General features: G+C 41.3%; 1 protein-coding gene across 1 annotated transcript; it reads left to right on the top strand.

The window, feature by feature from the left end:
* The first annotated feature begins 9,597 nt into the window (after positions 1 to 9,597).
* On the top strand, positions 9,598 to 16,332 carry LOC119285016 (inositol-tetrakisphosphate 1-kinase 2-like). Its single transcript, XM_037564214.1, has 10 exons — positions 9,598 to 10,065; positions 11,890 to 11,971; positions 12,156 to 12,188; positions 12,750 to 12,870; positions 13,695 to 13,787; positions 14,497 to 14,616; positions 14,700 to 14,876; positions 15,123 to 15,178; positions 15,254 to 15,338; positions 15,908 to 16,332. The coding sequence occupies exons 1-10, from the start codon at positions 9,878 to 9,880 to the stop codon at positions 16,000 to 16,002; spliced, it is 1,050 nt and encodes a 349-aa protein (XP_037420111.1). The 5' UTR covers positions 9,598 to 9,877; the 3' UTR covers positions 16,003 to 16,332.
* The last annotated feature ends 1,652 nt before the right edge of the window (positions 16,333 to 17,984 follow it).

The raw sequence follows: 17,984 nt of genomic DNA, 5'->3' as shown, positions 1-17,984 counted from the left end.
TGACATAACCCCGCCGTTTGGGCTATTGTGTGTATTGGCTTGCAAGGTGAATTCTTTGATGGGAGAGAAGCGAACCATGAAGCTACCGCGAAAGAGTTGAAGATGCTGCAATATAATGTTCAAGCTTGCGATATCCTCCTCAACGGATTGTGCCCCGAAGAATTCAACAAAATCAGCTGTCTTGAGAATGCAAAAGAAATTTGGGATACTTTGATTGATATGCACGAGGGTACCGACTCCGTCAAGGAATCCAAATTGGATGTACTTCAAAGGCAACTTGACAAGTTCTAAATGAAGGATGGTGAAGGTGTCGTTGAAATGTAGTTTAGGCTTGCTCTCATCACAAATGAGATTGCCAGCTTAGGAAGTGAGGAGATGACCGATAGATTCATCATCAAGAAGATCCTAAGAGCCTTGGATGGAAAATATGATACCGTGTGCACATTGATCCAAATGATGCCCAATTACAAAGATCTCAAGCCAACGGAAGTCATTGGAAGAATTGTTGCTCATGAGATGTCACTCAAGGATAAGGAAGAGCTTCACAACAAGTCAAGTGGTGCTTACAAAGCCTCATGTGATGCTCCTACATCATCAAGTGAGAAACAAACCTTCAATGAGGAATTGAGCCTAATGGTGAAGAACTTAAACAAGTTCTACAAGAGGATAAGTAAGGAAAGAAGTTCCAAGTCAAGGTCCTACAATGACAAAAGATCTTCGAGTCATGAGTGTAATTGCTACAATTGTGGAAAACCCGGACACTACTCCAATGAGTGTACGGCCCCCTACAAAAGAAGAGAAGATTCACCCAAGAGGAGAAGTAGAAGAGAAGAATCACCACCTAGAGAGAGGAGGAGTAGAGATGATCATTATGAACGCAGAACCTCTTGGAGAAGCAAATATTCAGAAAGTAAGTACAAGTCATCCAGGAGCTACACAAAACGAAGACATCAAGCTCATGTTGGTGAATGGGTAGGCTCTGACTCCGACCATCACTCTGAAAGAAGTTATCACTCTGACTCCAAATATACTCAAGATGAAGGTGTTGCCAGTCTAGCACTTGTGTCAACCAACTCCTACGACATATTTGACTCACCAAATGAAGGAATTGGGAGATGCTTCATGGCAAAAGGCCCAAAGGTATCACACCCCGAGTATGTTGATTTCAATAGTGATGAAGATGACTTGCTAGGCGATGATGATTTACTTGTTGACAATTTTAGTGATGATAACTATGATGAAATTGCTATTAATCATGCTAATCAAGATGAAACGAATGATGATGATAAGAAGGAGATTGAGCGTCTAACTAAAGAACTAAACACTCTTAAGTTAGCTCATGAAACAACCTTGGAAGATCATCGAGAACTTTTAAAGACTCAGGAGAAGTTACGCTTTGAAAAGCTCAACCTTGAGCAAGATCATGGGTTCTTAAAAGCAATCAATGATGATCTTCGCAAGAAAAGTTCTTCTTACATTGCCAAGCGTTTACTCTTGTCTACTTATATGCCACATGTTAAATCTAGCAATAAGAGTAAGAAATATTCTTCTTCTAGTAGTAACAACAACAATCATGATAAATCCAATATTGTTACTTCTAGTAGTTCTCTTGATTCCACTAACGATTCTCTTAGCCAAGTTACACTTGAGCAACAAAATAGCTTATTGAAGGGAATTATAGAGAAAGGTGTTTACAAGAGCCTTGCTGGGAGTAAGCAATTTTAGGAAATTGTACACAAGCAAGGAAGGCACCGAAAGAATCAAGGTATTGGTTTTGAATGAAAGTTCAATGCCAATGGAGTTGAGTGGGATGAAGATCAATACCCCAAAACGAAGTTTGTTCCTCAACATGAGAAGTATGATCCTACTTCTTTCCAAGGGACACAAGCTCAAGATGATCTTCCACCACAAGACCACAAGCAAAATGGCAAGGATAGGATTCAAGAGGAGATTGATGCATTTGAAGAAGCTCCTAAGGCCTTGGTCAAGTGGGTTCCCAAGACTACATCAAGTTCAACTTCATCAAGTATGACTACAACTCCAAGGATTCCTATCAAAATGATGTGGATCCGGAAGAAGAAGGACTAGAGAGTTCTTGAGGGTGACTCCGCCAACATACTTCACTGATATTATTTTGGTGAGGACTAGTGCAAACAACTTCCACAACTTGCACTAGTTCAAGGAGTCACAAACCCTCTTGTTGGTAAGACAAGGGACAAGGTAGCCTAATGCTTTCATGGACATCATCTTGTGTGTACATCACTCTATGTCTATGGATATCCTTTTTTGTTCCTTGTGGGACTAACTCGTGTAGGTATTGAAAGTGCAACTCACTCCAATGGATTGCTCCGAATGATCTACATCAACATTGAGCATCCACATCTTCAACATCTACATGAAGTCATCATCGATAAAACCGAAGGTTAGTTCATCCCACTTAGGGGGGATATCACGTCTAGGGGGAGCTTTACTCTAATTAGTTGAGCTAAAGCAACTCTAATGGTGTGAACACAACAATTCCTTATGTAAAAGTGGTAACCCCACTTGTGCTTAAACGATGAGTATGACCTATGATCAAGTGTTATCACTTGACTCCTAAGTCAATATACTCACATATAGATGACCTAGTCATCGCCAATTGCTTGATAGATGCTAGAGTGTTTGTGCATGCTTTGTCACATATTTCATTTGCCATTTTATTGTGTGACCATGTTGATTGCATATTTTACTCATTCAAGAACATCCATTTGTTGCTTTGATTGTTTGGCCTTTTCTCTTTTGCCAAATGGATGGGCAAGAATGCCTAAGAACTTCCTCTAGCTATCTATGCTTTTCTCGTCTCAAACTCTATTCATGCTACATCACAAAGTTTGATCAAGTCAGATTCAAAGCACTCTGTGTGAGGAGCACTCAGAGTCCCCAACTCGTCATATACTTAAACTTTCAAAACCTCTCTGTGCATTTTGGTCTGACCGATCCATCCACTTCGGTCACACCGAGTTCACTGAGTTGATCTAGGTTTTTATTCTTGGTGCAGCTGATTTGAACTTTTCGGTTACACTGAGTTGCAGTAACCGCTTGCGATTCTGCATCTCGGTGCCACCGAGTTGTTCCACTAGGTCACACCTACAGGGTCGGGATATATAAACCCACGGGTGAGATTTTGGAAATTTCTTCAAAACTCCTCAGCCCGTGCGTGTCCTGCTCTGCCGTCTCGGGTCTCCGGATCGTATTCTCGTCGCCAGCGACCTCCCGCCACTGGTTTCCATCACCGTCAATGGGATTCAACCCCTCCGTTGCCGCTGTAGCGAACTCACTGCCGAACTAGGGTATGAGTTTGATCTTTTGTGCTAATTCCTTAATCCGATTCTAAGCACAATGCAATGCCATGTTCTTTACCACGTATGAAATCAATCTATCCAAAGAAAACGTTCCTTAGATTAGGGTTGATTCGAAAATTTAGGGTTAGGTTTCCGTCGAACTCATCTCGGACCGACCGAGTTGTAGAAATTGGTCTCACCGATTTGGCTTAGGCCATTACACTTGCACTTTTCGGTCTGACCGAAAGTTGCAAATCGGTGCGACCGAGTTCGACTCTCTGTGAAACCCTAGCAATCTCGGAGCCACCGAACTGTGACTCGGTCTGACCGAGTTCACTAGTTTAGGCTCCAAAAGTTGCTTCGGTGTCACTGAGTTTAACAAAGCGGTAGCTCCGAAATAATTTTTGTGGAGAACTAAAACTAAGTTTTTGACTCATCTATTTTGCAAAAACTCTGCACTTTGTGATGCTCATCCACTCTACCTCATCTATATCTATTCACAGGGTCTGCTGTCAGTTTGCTTGCCAGAATGTCTGACCAGAGTGATAGCCAGAACAAATCAGAAGAGCAAGTGCACATGAGTGAGGGCACTAGTCCCTCAAGCAGCTATGATGAGGGCAGCAGGAGCACTCCAAGCAATTTTCCCAAGGCAGCCACTAGATCAAGGAAGAAGAAAACCTCAAACTCTGAGGATGAGGACTATGTGGCTGTTGAGGAAGAAGTGAGCTCCAAAAAGAAAGTGTTGAAGAAGGAATATGGTACTGATGCTACAACAAAGCCCGGATCGCATAAGAAGGCCCCTACCAAGAGGGTGCCAACCTTAAAGGCCAGGGTCTCAACTATTGAAACTTCTAAGCCAACTGAAGAGGCTCCTGGAGAGAGTAAGAAAAGGAAAGAGAGGGTCAAGAAGACCTCTGCCAGAGTCATTGGTAGATCCTCTACAATGAGAGATCTAGCTGAAGAAGAAGAGGATGTTGCACTAGCACCCAAGTCCCAAAAGCTTATGGGGGATGCTATTAAGTCAGGGGCTGCTACCTCAAAGCCCAAGACTGACCCCAAAGCTGCTGCTCAAGCTCAAAAGACTTCTAATCCCAAGAGAAGCACGAGGAACATTCCAGCTAAAGAGAAGAACAAGGCCCCAGTGCCTGAAATGGAAGAAGAAGAAGATGTTGAAGCCCAAGTGCTCAGGAAACTTAAACCAAAGATTCCAGATCACAATGACAGTCATCCAGTGGTAGAAGATATGAGCATCAGGAAGGATGCAGGTCTGAGACTTTGGAGACAGACTGGTCCATATGCTATGAGAAGGAAGATTGTTGTGGACTACAGGTTCCACACCAAAGAACAACAAGATTTCTATGAAACCATTCTGCTGGACAAGAAGCCTATAGTTTGTGACATGAAGTGGGCTGACTGGGAGTACATTGATGAGAATGAAGATCATTTTCCAGGTGTACATGAGAGCTTCAGATCATGTGGTGTTGACGAGTTTGTGGGTCAAGAGCTAACAAAATGGAATGATGAACTCATCATGCAATTCTACTCCACTGCTCATTTTTATCCAGATGGTAGGATTGTATGGATGTCTGAGGGTACAAGGTACCAGTCAACTGTTGATGAGTGGGCCAAGTTGATAAATGCCCCTGAAGAGCATGAGGATGACTTGGATGTCTATGCCAAGAAGAAGAAAGACCACAACTCTATGACCAACATGTACAAAGAGATCCCAGACAAAGCTTTGGAAACACATAAGTTTGGATCTGTACATTACTTGTTGTATAGTCTAGCTACAATCAACACTATATTGAGGCATACGTTGTTGCCCAAATATGGAGATCACAAGATGATCAGAGGCCATTCAATCAACTTGCTGCAGATATTTGATGTTCCTCGGAAATTCAAGGTCATGAGTCTGATTGTTGAGACAATCAAGAGGACAGTTGCTGATCAAAAGAGATCTTGTGGGTATGCTCCACACATTCATGTGTTCATCAACTCCAAGATAGGAACATACACTTATTTGTTGGACAAGGATCACTTACCTTTCAGACCGGAATTTGAAGATAACACGGTTGTGATGAATGAGGATTATCCCACATTAGTGCAAGCACAAGAGAAGAGAGCAAAGGCAAAGGCTGAGAAGGCTGCAAAGATGCCAAGTGTTGAGGATGCATCTCAAGTTTTTTTGAAGTCAAAACAAGACCAGCTTGCATATCTAATTCAAGCAACTTTGAGGATTGAGAAGGGCTTGGCCACCCTGAACAAGAATCAGGAGGGCTTGGAGAGGATCATAGAGACCAAGTTCTATGATCTTGATCTGAAAGTAACAGAGATGCAGTCAGCTGTTGAGCAGCTCCAGGAGGAAGCGGAGGAGAAGAGAGGAAAGGTTACTACAGATGCTTTTCGGGGAGTGCTCAGAGGTCAGAGATCTGCTGCAGTGCCAGTGCCTGACACTAGAGCAACTACTTCGGCAACAGCTTCAGTGTCACCTCCAGTTGCCACTCCACCAGCTCCAACAACATCTACTGATGCCTTCATCCTTGGCGTCCTTTCTACACCACCTCCCGAAGATCAAGCCTAGAGAGATGCATAGCACTATGCATTTTCAAACTTTTTGGTAACTTGTTGCCAAAGAGGATGAAGTATATAGATCTTAGGCTTCGAGAGAGAGAGAGTGATTTGCTTCTTTGTCTTTCTTGCTATTTGCTTGATACTTTCGTGTGTGCTCGTTTGATACTTTATGTCTCTGTGTGAGATACTTGTATGATCATGTGTTTGATCATATCCTACCTTAATGCTTATGCTTGGATGATATTATCTTTTATATCTCATATATGATCATTCACTTTGCTTGGTGATGAGTGCATGTTTTAATTACTATCATTTTGAGCGCTCCACCAAGATGTATGTGACATGGAAGAGTGACCCATGATCCTAATCGATCGTGCATTTGCATTCAAAAGCAAATCTTAAATAATGCACAAATTTAGGGGGAGCTCTTGCTTATCACATACTTCTCAAAGCGACAATGTATTTCAATCTTATTATCGTTTGTTGAAGCTTTGATCTATATGTTGTCATCAATTACCAAAAAGGGGGAGATTGAAAGTGCAACTATCCCTGAGTGGTTTTGATAATTCCTAACAACATATAGCTCATTGAACTAATGCTATTTCAAGATGATCATTTCAGAAAGTTCAATGATTGACATGGCATGGATTAGGAATGTGGACCCCTCAAAATGCTAAGGACACATATTAGCTCAAGCTCAAGACTCTACATTTTCATTTTAGTGATCCAAGATCACATTGAGTCCATAGGAAAAGCCAATACTATTAAAAGAGGATGAGGTGTTGCTTAATGGCTTGCTTGCTCAAAATGCTAAGTGATATGCTCCAAAAGCCCTCAACAACTTTCTCATATCCACATATGTCCCAAACCAAAAGTCAAACTCGGCCTTACCGATTTGATTTATCCGGCGCCACCGAGTTCACTTAACATAACCACTGCCAAAAACCCTAGTCACTTTGGTCTCACCGATAGGGATCTCAGTCTCACCGAGATGGGATTGTAAACTCTCTATTTCCCTTCATAATGTTTCGGTCCAACTGAGATGAGCGATTGGTCCCACCAAGTTCGCAATGCAAACTCTCTGTTTTCCTTTCGTAACATTTTAGTCTCACCGAAATGAGCGAATCGGTCCCACCGAGTTTGCCTGACCAACTCTCTGTTTGCCTATTATAGAAATCGGTCTTGCCGAGTTTATGTGATCGGTCTCACCGAGATTACATTATGCCCTAACCCTAATGAAATCGGTCCCACCGAGTTGACATGTCGGTCCCACCGAAAATCCTAGCGTTCACATTTTGAACTAAATCAGTCTGACCGAGTTTCATGATTCGGTCCCACCGAGTTTGGTGATTTGTGTGTAATGGTTAGATTTTGTGTGGAGGCTATATATACCCCTCCATCCTTCCTTCGTTAGTAAGGAAAGCCATCAGAATGTGCCTACACTTCCAACATACATTTTCCGAGAGAGAACCACCTACTCATGTGTTGAGATCAAGATATTCCATTCCAACCACAAGAATCTTGATCTCTAACCTTTCCCAAGTTGCTTTCCACTCAAATCATCTTTCCACCAAATTCAAATCTGTGTGAGAGAGTTAAGTGTTGGGGAGACTATCATTTGAAGCACAAGAGCAAGGAGTTCATCATCAACACACCATCTATTACCTTTTAGAGAGTGGTGTCTCCTAGATTGGTTAGGTGTCACTTGGGAGCCTCCGACAAGATTGTGGAGTTGAACCAAGGAGTTTGTAAGGGCAAGGAGATCGCCTACTTCATGAAGATCTACCCTAATGAGGCAAGTCCTTCGTGGGTGATGGCCATGGTGGGATAGACAAGGTTGCTTCTTCGTGGACCCTTCGTGGGTGGAGCACTCCGTGGACTCGCACAACCGTTACCCTTCATGGGTTGCAGTCTCCATCAACGTGGATGTACGATAGCACCACCTATCGAAACCACGCCAAAAATCTCCGTGTCTACATTGCGTTTGCTCCCTCCAATCTCCTCCCTTTACCTTCATATGCAATGTTTTACATTCCGCTGCTATACTCTTAGACTTGCATGTGTAGGTTGATATCTTGACCTGTGCTAAGTTACTAAAATCTGCCAAAACATAAAATTGGGAAAAGACTAGATTTTTATTTGGTCAAGTAGTCTAATCACCCCCTCTAGACATACTTTCGGTCCGACAACTGGCCTCAAAATTGAGCTCAGATATAGTTCATCTTATCACCCACAAACATGTGGACAAACTGAAAGATTAAACCAGTGCTTGGAGACTTATTTGAGGTGCATGACTTCCAATGAACCAAAAAAGTGGCATTCATAGTTGGCATATAGCTGAGTATTGGTACAACACTACTTACCATACAACCCTTAAAATGTCCTCATTCTAAGCTATATATGGGTTCCCCCTCATTGATTAGTGAGATGGCTATCCTAGGACCTGAAGATTTAGGAGCAAGAGAATTTCTAGAGAACAAACATGCTATGTTGGATTAGCTCAAGCAGAACCTAACACAAGCACAACAAAGAATGAAAAGGTATGCTGACATGAAAAGAGTAGAAAGAACTTTTGACAAAGAAGACTTGGTCTATCTGAAGATGGCTCCTTACATGCTCCCAGCTTTTGGATTCAGAGAGTCACTTAAACTGCAACACAAGTACTATGGTCCCTTCCTGATTACACAGCAAGTGGGTAAAGTGGCCTACAAACTCCATTTCTTGATCACATCAAAATCCATCTTGTGTTCCATGCCAGTCAACTCAAAAGGCACCTAGCCTAAGAGCTATCCCCATCCCAAACATGCAGACTGTGCATGAGGATGGTACACTCAAATGTTGCACCAACGCTAGTTCTCCAGGTACAACAAATACCTCGTCGCAATATTCCTAGGATTTAGTGGCTCGTGCAGTGGGAGAACCTAGCGCCGAAGGATGCTACATGGGAGGACACAAACTTCATCAAATGCACGTTCCCGACGTTCTTCAAGTTGACCACTGCGGCGTGAGAGCATCATCGTTGACAATGCTATGAGGACACGATCGATTCCGAGGAGGGAGCAATGTCATGCCAACACTTTCAGTTAACTGTTCAGTTTCAGTACTGGTTCAACATCCGACAAGAGTTGCTTTGAATCAGACGACTGTACTCACATGGGACCTTCCCTCGCTCGACGTCTGGTTTCACTCCACTTAAAGCACTGTTGGTTTGTTAGTTTTACAACGCTATGACAGTTACTGTGCGGCTGTGCCTATAAAAGGGGCCAGGTTGTGCCTTCGACATGTTATGTTATTTTTTCTTAATTTCTAGCCTACGGGCGAGAATACTACCGATCGGCCTCTCAATTCACCCCTTTCCCTTAATTGTTTCCCCATAAAACTGTTCATACATACCTACTCCATCTGTAAACTAATAGAAAACCTTTTAGATCACAACGTCTTATATTAGTTTACAAAGGGATTAAATCGGATCTTACACTGCTCGGGTTTGACACCCTCTCCCTACCACTAGGTTCGTCAAGGCCGCCGGTGGGGGAGGGGAGAGGAGAGGAGCCGAGAAAAAGAAAGGAACTCTCAAGGGAGGGGAGGGGAGGGGGAGAGGGGAGCCTCCCCCAATTCGTATTGCACGGAGAAGGTAACACGGTTGTCTACGACCGTAGATGTGCGGCAGATAATATTGCGACCGAGAATCACCCACTCACTCGCCTTCTCCTCGCTTCGTCGTCTACATAACCCGGCCGCTCTGTTCTCGTGCTCCCTCTTCCACTCGTCTCGCCATTAATTAAAGCTCCGGAAAACAATTTCCCTCTCCCAAATCCTCCAGATATAGCCCCCCTACCACACCCCAGCAAACTCTCACGCGCGCGCGAAGCATCGGCTCTGCTGGATCCCCCCCTTTGCCTGGGCATTTGATTTCCCCCCGAATTTCCCATCATTTTGGGTTTATCGGCCATCTGTGGCGGCAGCTCGGGATAGGGCTCGCGGGGATGAGGTTGCATGGGGATGTGTCGGATGATGAAGAGGAGGGTGCGGTGATGGATCCGGCACTGCTGTCTCCGTCATCGCCGCCCGCCGGTGCGGCGGCGGCGGCTGCGTCGAGGCTGGTGGTGGGCTACGCCCTCACGAAGAAGAAGGTTAAGAGCTTCCTCCAGCCCAAGCTGCTCCTGCTGGCGAGGTAAAAGCCTGGATCACCGCTTATAGAGATGGACTCCATTGATTGATTGATTCATGGTGGATGCAGGCGGTGGATGTTTTTTTTTAGAGAAAGGGGGTGTGTTTCTTGTTTGCTGAGTGGGGAGTAATTTCACAAAACATGAAAACATAAGATTTTTTTTTTCTGGTACAGAGGTGTTGAAGACTTAAGGGTGTTGCTCTTGGAGGAAAAATGCTGTTCTTGGATCAGTTTTTGAACATCAGTAGTACTTTACTTGGACAGGCAGAGGTGACAAAGGGGTAGTAATGAACTAGTAATTGATGTTCAAACCAATATAATTTCTGCAGTGAGGGGTGGAATGGAATGCTATTCTGTTCCTTATAGCACTTGTTAATCAGTGATCGAATCAGATATCGACCGGAGTAAAGTTAGCGAGAACAGCTAGTGAGAGTGGCTTCTCAGTGAAGCATGCTGGGTTCTAGATTAGAAATTCCAGTAGCATCGTTAGATGCCATATACGCGTGCCAATGTTGGCAGTTACACTGCACGAGGGGATGTCCATGGTCTATAATTTTATATTATCATGTCCACTTGACTAAATGCTTTGTGGTATGCTAATCCTTGTTGCCTCATTGCCTGGCATCTGGGATTCTAGTTGGAATATTCCCATGGATAAGCACATCACATGGATTATGACAACTTGTTGATGGCAATATCTTTCTTGGGATCATTTCCACTTTAGTGAATGCGTCGCTAGATTTGATGGCAACATGGACCACTGACAAACAGTTACTCCCTCTTATATTATGGGACGTATAGTGTAAAGAACACTCTTATATTATGGGACGTATAGTGTAAAAAACGCTCTTATATTATGGGACGGAGGGGGTATTTTTCTTGAAAATACTACTGACAAACAATCTTTGAGCTGGCTATCTTGTTAGTTACCTGAATTAAGAGCTAAATGTATCCAATTATTTGCTGGTTGGTTCTCAGCCTATGAACATAATAAAAGGATGTCGAAAAATAAGCAAAGATGAAATAACAAGGAACTCTTGCAAAATTAAAATTTACATTCTGAGACTGATATATGTTTTGATTTTAGAAAAAAGTAAATGTACACTCAGAGGGTGGGTGCTCGAGTTTAAGGTTTATATACTTGCACATCTTAGAAAATTCTCAAGATTCGTATATGTGAATCATGTTACAGCATGTGGGTCTGCAAAGAATCATGCAAAATTATGATCAAATGTTTCCTGTACAAAAAGACAAATGGCTCAGTTTTTTATTCATGTACTTTTATTGTTTAAAAACTTATAAAAACAAATGTGCACTTTACCCTTGTGAGTGGCTTCACAGGCTAAACAACATAAGGCATGTATTCTGGTAGAAAAATATAAGCAAGGAACGGAAACAAATTTACAAGCGAAATGTTCTTTTCAGGAATTGAACAAATTTTGCTCGGTCAAATTGTATATCTGAAGTTGATTAATATTTTTAGTTTGTTCATTTATCCCTGCTGTTGAGTAACTCAAAATATGAATGTTTTGACATGAAGCTGGTTTCCATATAATTCCTTTTTATCCTTTGCAAGGTACCCTTGTGACATATTCTGATTTGTATTTGATTGAGTATTCAGGTGTCCCTAAAAACAAATTAACCCAGTTGAGTTGGCGATGCATTTTTTTTTAAAGTTCAGCAGAGAGCTTGAATTTGACTTGGATGATTTTGTCTACTCACTTACTATAAGTTTATAATCACTAGCCTCGTATGCTGACTAGTTGCCAAGATTTTATTTTAGTGCTACTTGACATCTTCTTAAACATGTGCATTTTACTTTGTCAGGAAGAAAGGAATTAGTTTCATATCAATTGATGAGACTCATCCTCTCTCAGAACAAGGCCCATTTGATATCATCTTGCACAAGGTTAGCCAAATACTTCCTAAAATATGTTTTGAAAGTCTGTGGATGCATAGGTCTCAGAACTAAGATTGTCTTACATATTTTCTCCAATTGTTGTGTCTATACGGTTTGAATATTGAAAGAAGTGACTTCTGCTTAATATTTTTAAAATATTATGTCATGATACATTTCTTGCTTCCTTCTGCAGAAAACTAGCAAGGAGTGGCAGCGGTTTCTGGAGGTAATACTAGACGACAGGTGTAGAAACCTGATGATCTGCAAATGCATGCGTACCATACTGATACAATATGCACGCTCGTCATACATTTATCTAATTTTTCTTGTATAGTTGGTACCATGTCCTGGGAAATCAGTAGTCAGACAGCCCCTCCGTCCAGAAATAGATGGCGTTTCAGATGTTGACACAGTCGCCAACAAACATCTTTGAAAAAGAAATCTGTTATGAAAATGTGATTCCTGTGAAATCCAATGATATTATTTTCTTATAATCAACCCAAATATTTTTTTTCATATATTGGGAGTCAAAGATAAAATTTCAACTCAATGAATTCTAGGAAGTCATGTGTTTTGGAACCTTGGTAGTAAGATTTAGTGTTTATCCTGTCTGCGGCAATGACAGTTAGTATAGTTAATTATCTAATGCAAAAAAAGAAGTCGTAATTGTCCACTGCAGCTCCCTGTGAAAAGCTTATCATAATTGTTGCACTTTGCTCTTAGCTTCTAAATCAAGAATTCCCCTTCTCTGTTGATTTTTACATTAAAAATATTTCATTCTGTGAAGGATTATCATGAAGTGCATCCAGAAGTCACTGTCCTCGACCCACCCAATGCCATTGAGCATCTGAACAATCGACAATCGATGCTTGAAGAAGTAGCAGATTTGAACCTGTCCAGTTTCTATGGTAATATTGCAGATGCGTAATACGTCTGATAATGATATTTGTGCCGAATATAAGCCCATTTGAACTGTTTGGGCGAGTGCTGTGCATTTTCTCACCTCATGTGAGTATTGTGGTTCTAGAATGTGCATAGATCTGAACGCATATTCTATGAGTGGAAGAGTGGAAGCACTCACCCACACAAGCACGAAGTCCACTCATAAAAATAGACATTGTAATTTAAGGTTTTCTTTGTGCATAAATTACTGATTTTTTTTGCTTTCCTCGTCATGAAATGGCAGAGTGCCTGCCTGTTTTGTAAAAAAAGGTTTCTCTGAATGTTTATATCTTGTGAGTTGATATGTGTTTCATGACCAAGTACATTGACACATCAGATTCTCACCTAATTCTCATGTAACTGCAGTCCTAGAAAAGAATTGCTTTCAATAGAAAGGCACCAACAAGATCTTCTTGTTGACAAGGGGGGCTGACAATCTTATTTCTGTCCTTTTGAACCATTTGTGTTTCCAGTTAAGGTTGCTATGTAAATCATCTTCAAACTTAAGAGAGCACTAACTCCATTAATGAAAATTGCGGGAACACTGGGCAAAATTTCTTGTTTGCTTGTTTTCTGCTGGGTGAGTCCAGTGACAGATTCTGTTCAATTGGACAGCAGTATCTTTCTGATTTATCGTGAACACGTAGCATATTGACATGCAGGCTACTGAAAGTGCATCCCCAGCTTACTTCTGTGAAGGACTTAATATGTTTTTTTGCTCATAAGGACTTAATATGTTTACAATAGTATATAATATATTTTTTATGGTTTGAATTTTGGACAATCGCAGAAGAAGTTTGCACTCCACGCCAACTGGTCATTATGAAAGATCCGTCCTCTATACCAACTGCAGTTGCCATGGCTGGGCTAACCTTGCCATTGGGTAATTTGTTCAAATCTTGAAACTATCAGTTGCATGCTTCTTGAATCTTAATTTGTATTTGTTGCTCCTTTCAAGACACACTTTACTTTAGTTGTTATATGAGAGTTTAGATATCAGCTATGGGCATCATATGATTTGCACTAGCTGTAATATCACGAGTCATGACACTGTACAACCTAGCTACATGTATGCTTTCGTTCTGTTCTGTGAAACATATGCTTCACTCATTATTGAACGCTTACAATATAAACAGGCATGCACTATATGACAAACAAGGAAGGGAATGATGAAATGATATTATTGACATTATGTTGCAGAAATCCTCTATGATTATTTAGTTTGGTGATTTATATGTTACCTGATTCTATGTGCATGCTATGTGGAAACATGTCCTGCAACTTGCCTGTCACATTTGGTGAATTAAACACTAGTTTGAATGAGGACGTAAAGTGAGTAGGGTTGGCCAGTAGTGCATTTGGGCGAGATAGACACTTAGACTAATATTCAAGTTTGATGTTGTGATGTTCTCCTTCCAGTTGATAATTCCCAGTATCACATATTTAGGCCATTTTCCCTGCTGTAGCTCCAGTATTCTGCTTCTGGGGCTTTGTCTTATTCTCCTTCAATGTGTTACATGGGACTTCCTGTTTGTTATGTGTGGAACTAGTAAGTGGAAATTTCTGATGGGACGCACTTCTGTTTGTTGCAGTTGCCAAGCCATTGGTTGTTGATGGAACATCTAAATCTCATGAGCTATCTCTGGCATACGATGAGGCGTCCTTGCCAATGCTTGATCCTCCTCTGGTACTCCAGGAATTTGTGAATCATGGTAACTCCTGATTCTTTTATCTGGCATATGCTTTTTTGCTCTGGATTGGTCGAATCGTGGCATCTGATTTATTAAATCTACAGGTGGGATCCTCTTTAAGGTGTACATCATTGGTGAAGCTATACAGGTTGTCCGCAGGTTTTCTCTTCCTGATGTTAATACCTATGACTTACTAAACAATGTTGGCATCTATCGACTTCCAAGAGTTTCATGCGCTGCAGCAAGTGCAGATCATGCAGACCTTGATCCTCGTATTGCAGGTGGGTCTTCTGCAGTGTTTCCAATTTATCTTTGGTTTAACTTTATTTTCTTTTTTGAATTGATTCTGTTCCAGTTTCATACTAACACAAAATTGTGTTTGGTATGAAGAAAGTGAAGTTAATAGTTTTGTTATAATCTCAAAGTTGAGGAGAAAATCGTTCAATAAAAAATAGTTGTCTTGTAATGCATTATGTTTGGCAAGAGCTTTTTACTGCACCAAATGAACAGTTTTCATTACTGAACAGAGCTTCCTCCGAGACCACTTCTAGAGAAACTAGGCAGGGAGCTTCGTGGTCGTCTGGTATGACCAGCACTGGTTCTTAACTATGTGTAGCTATTATATTTGTTGCCTCACCTGACATCTTAAAATTTGCAGGGTCTAAGATTGTTCAACATAGATATGATTAGAGAGCTTGGAGCAAATGACCGGTACTATATAATTGATATCAACTACTTCCCAGGTGTGTAGTTATTTTATCTCTCACATGGCTCTGCATTTCTTTTCTTCTGTTTATGTGTTCATGAAGAACTTGCTAGGCCAATATTTTTATCCCAGCTGAGGGGAAAAGAAATGTATCGTCGCGACATATCTCTGCCCGTGTAGGCCAATTTAACACTGTTCAAGTAGGGGTATCTTCTCTTCTCCACTACCCAAGGTTGGCTTGGCTGGGGCATGAGTAGTCTTGCTAATTGTATGTTGTTCATCCGGGTGCAGATTGTTCTTAACCATTACAGGTAACTTCATCCAAGGTGAAGATTGTTAGGAATATGACATGTAAATCATGCAAGACATTTTAATGCTGTGTAGTTTTATTGATGCTGTCAGATCAGTTCCTATGGAGACAGCAATACACGCTACCACAGAAGTTGCTTTTGTTTTGTTCAGTTAAATGGGCAAGTCTTGCATGTAAAATTACAGTGAAAACGTCATGGTCTTGACTCTTGACGATTTCACAGCATGGTAATTTCCTTGCAGTAGTAATTCTTGACTGTCTAGGAAGTAATGCTGCTGTTTTCATTTTTTCCGCAGGATATGGGAAAATGCCTGGCTATGAGCACATATTCACCGATTTCTTGCAAAGTCTTGGGCAAAACAAATACCAAAGGTGCTTGAGCGGAGGCTGAAGCGCTGGTAGCCATACTTGTTCACTAATGTGCATATCTTGGATACATAAGCTGGAGCCCAAGGCTTGAAGTCCAAAACTTACATGTTTTGTAAGAAGTGGCGCCACATACACAGGGTCGGGAGTAGGGGGAGAGAAAGAACTCGAATGGCCTTGTGCCCATCTTGTATAAATCACGGTTGTTTTGATCATAGTTTGGTCTCAAATGCTTTCATCAAACAGGATCAGCACCATCAACCTACCATGTATGATATTGATCAGTTAAGCTACATACGGTGCATCACAGTAAGCAATATTCAAAATAAGACAGCATCACCTGCTTCCAGGTATAGTTTGACACTACAGAGAACTAAATGCTCTTCTAGGGGGAAATTCAATCAGATTGCAAAGCTTCTAACCTGCAGTCAGAAAATCTTGATAAATTGAAGCAGGTAGCCATGACTTGGTGCAGGCTTCGAGCATGAGCTGCTCCTTGTTCCGCGGCAGTTTTTAGCTGCTGCAGACTGGACACACAAGGAGTGTTTGCATGTGCCAGCATTTCCAGTAAACCTATTTCTGTTTGTTCGGCAGTAAATGAGCTTAGTTGCAGTGTACTATATAGAAATGGCCTGTACTTTCTAAGGCAGGTTGATGTTGATGCTGCCTCATGTGGAAGAGTCATGTATCGAGGACACAGGCATGCCCAGGGAAACTAATTTTAGAGGTAACATGCGAAAATCCCTTTTGGAGGCCGAGTTCCATGGAGGCCAGATTTTAAAAAATTTAAAATTCACCGAAATTCATAGTTTCATATTTCAAAAAATTCTGAAAAAAATGGATATACCTGGAGGGATAATGCACAAGTGTGTAAATTTTCAAGACGAAATCCATTGAAATGAGGGATGTGCAAAAAAAAACTGAGGCTTTTTTAACACATATACTATTCATCCTCCAAGGCCATAAATTTGTTTTTTTGTACAGATCGCATTTCAAGGTATTTCATCTTGAAATTTTACGGACATGTGCATAACATCTTTATTTACTTGTAATTTTTTTTAGATATTTAAAAAATAAAAGTTTGTATTTTGATTTTTTCAAAAAAACTGAACCTTCATAGATGCCGAGAGCCAAAATGCCTCGCTCGGTAACATGATCCTACTCAAATAGTTACCGAGGACTTGCATGTTCCTATTGTTCAGAGAAAGGCTTCACGAACTACATCGAACAAACTTTCTCGATAAGGCATTTTTATTGACTCAAAATGTAGCATTAAACAGACACAAAGCATGATGAGTAACACCCGACATCACACTAGACATCTGCATAACTAAAATGCACACAACCAAACACTAACAAACTACAATAATATTAAAAAGGTTAACATAACAACAACTATAGAGTCATATAGGATCAACACTATGCGTGATGCGTGACGCCACGGAAACGATCTTTCACGGTGCCAAAGAACTCACAAGGAGCATCAACTATTTCTCTCAAATGGCAAAGAACAAGAGGAGACACTCTTAAATAAATTGTAGCGGATAACTAGCTTGGTTTATAAGGATGCAACCCAAACAATGAAACTTGTGAACCTATGGAGAATCACAAGAGATAACCACAATGAACCTATATGAATTAAGGACAGGCCCTCCAATCCACACACACGAGCTAACACTCAATGGTACTGGTGCTCTCGGCACAACACAACCTCACAGACTGTCTACAAACATAAACTCAGAAATCCCAACCCCCCTTCACATGGAATAGCCGGGGAGTACTTATACTAGAAGAACCTACTAGTTAGGTGTAAAACAACACAAAATGAAGGGTAAATTCATGAGCTCCAAGTTGTAGCAGGAGCGAGCTTGTTGAGCCTCGCGCTGTAATTAATTTCTGGACAACTTGCATGGGAACTTGCACAACTTTTGACTCAAGACCTCAAATGATGCATCGTTTTTTTGAATGAAAGCTGACTTCAAAGACCATCTTCCAGCCTCTAAAACG

Source organism: Triticum dicoccoides, chromosome 4A (assembly GCF_002162155.2).
Source record: "Triticum dicoccoides isolate Atlit2015 ecotype Zavitan chromosome 4A, WEW_v2.0, whole genome shotgun sequence".
Taxonomy (NCBI): Eukaryota; Viridiplantae; Streptophyta; class Magnoliopsida; order Poales; family Poaceae; genus Triticum; species Triticum dicoccoides.
This window is presented reverse-complemented; position numbering and strand designations above follow the sequence as displayed.

Coding starts and splice junctions, on each gene's coding strand:
- LOC119285016 (XM_037564214.1), top strand. CDS start 9,878: ATGAGGTTGCATGGGGATGTGTCGGATGATGAAGAGGAGGGTGCGGTG. Junction 12,871..13,694: donor GAACCTGTCCAGTTTCTATG/GTAATATTGCAG, acceptor GGACAATCGCAG/AAGAAGTTTGCACTCCACGC. Junction 15,179..15,253: donor GGGAGCTTCGTGGTCGTCTG/GTATGACCAGCA, acceptor TAAAATTTGCAG/GGTCTAAGATTGTTCAACAT.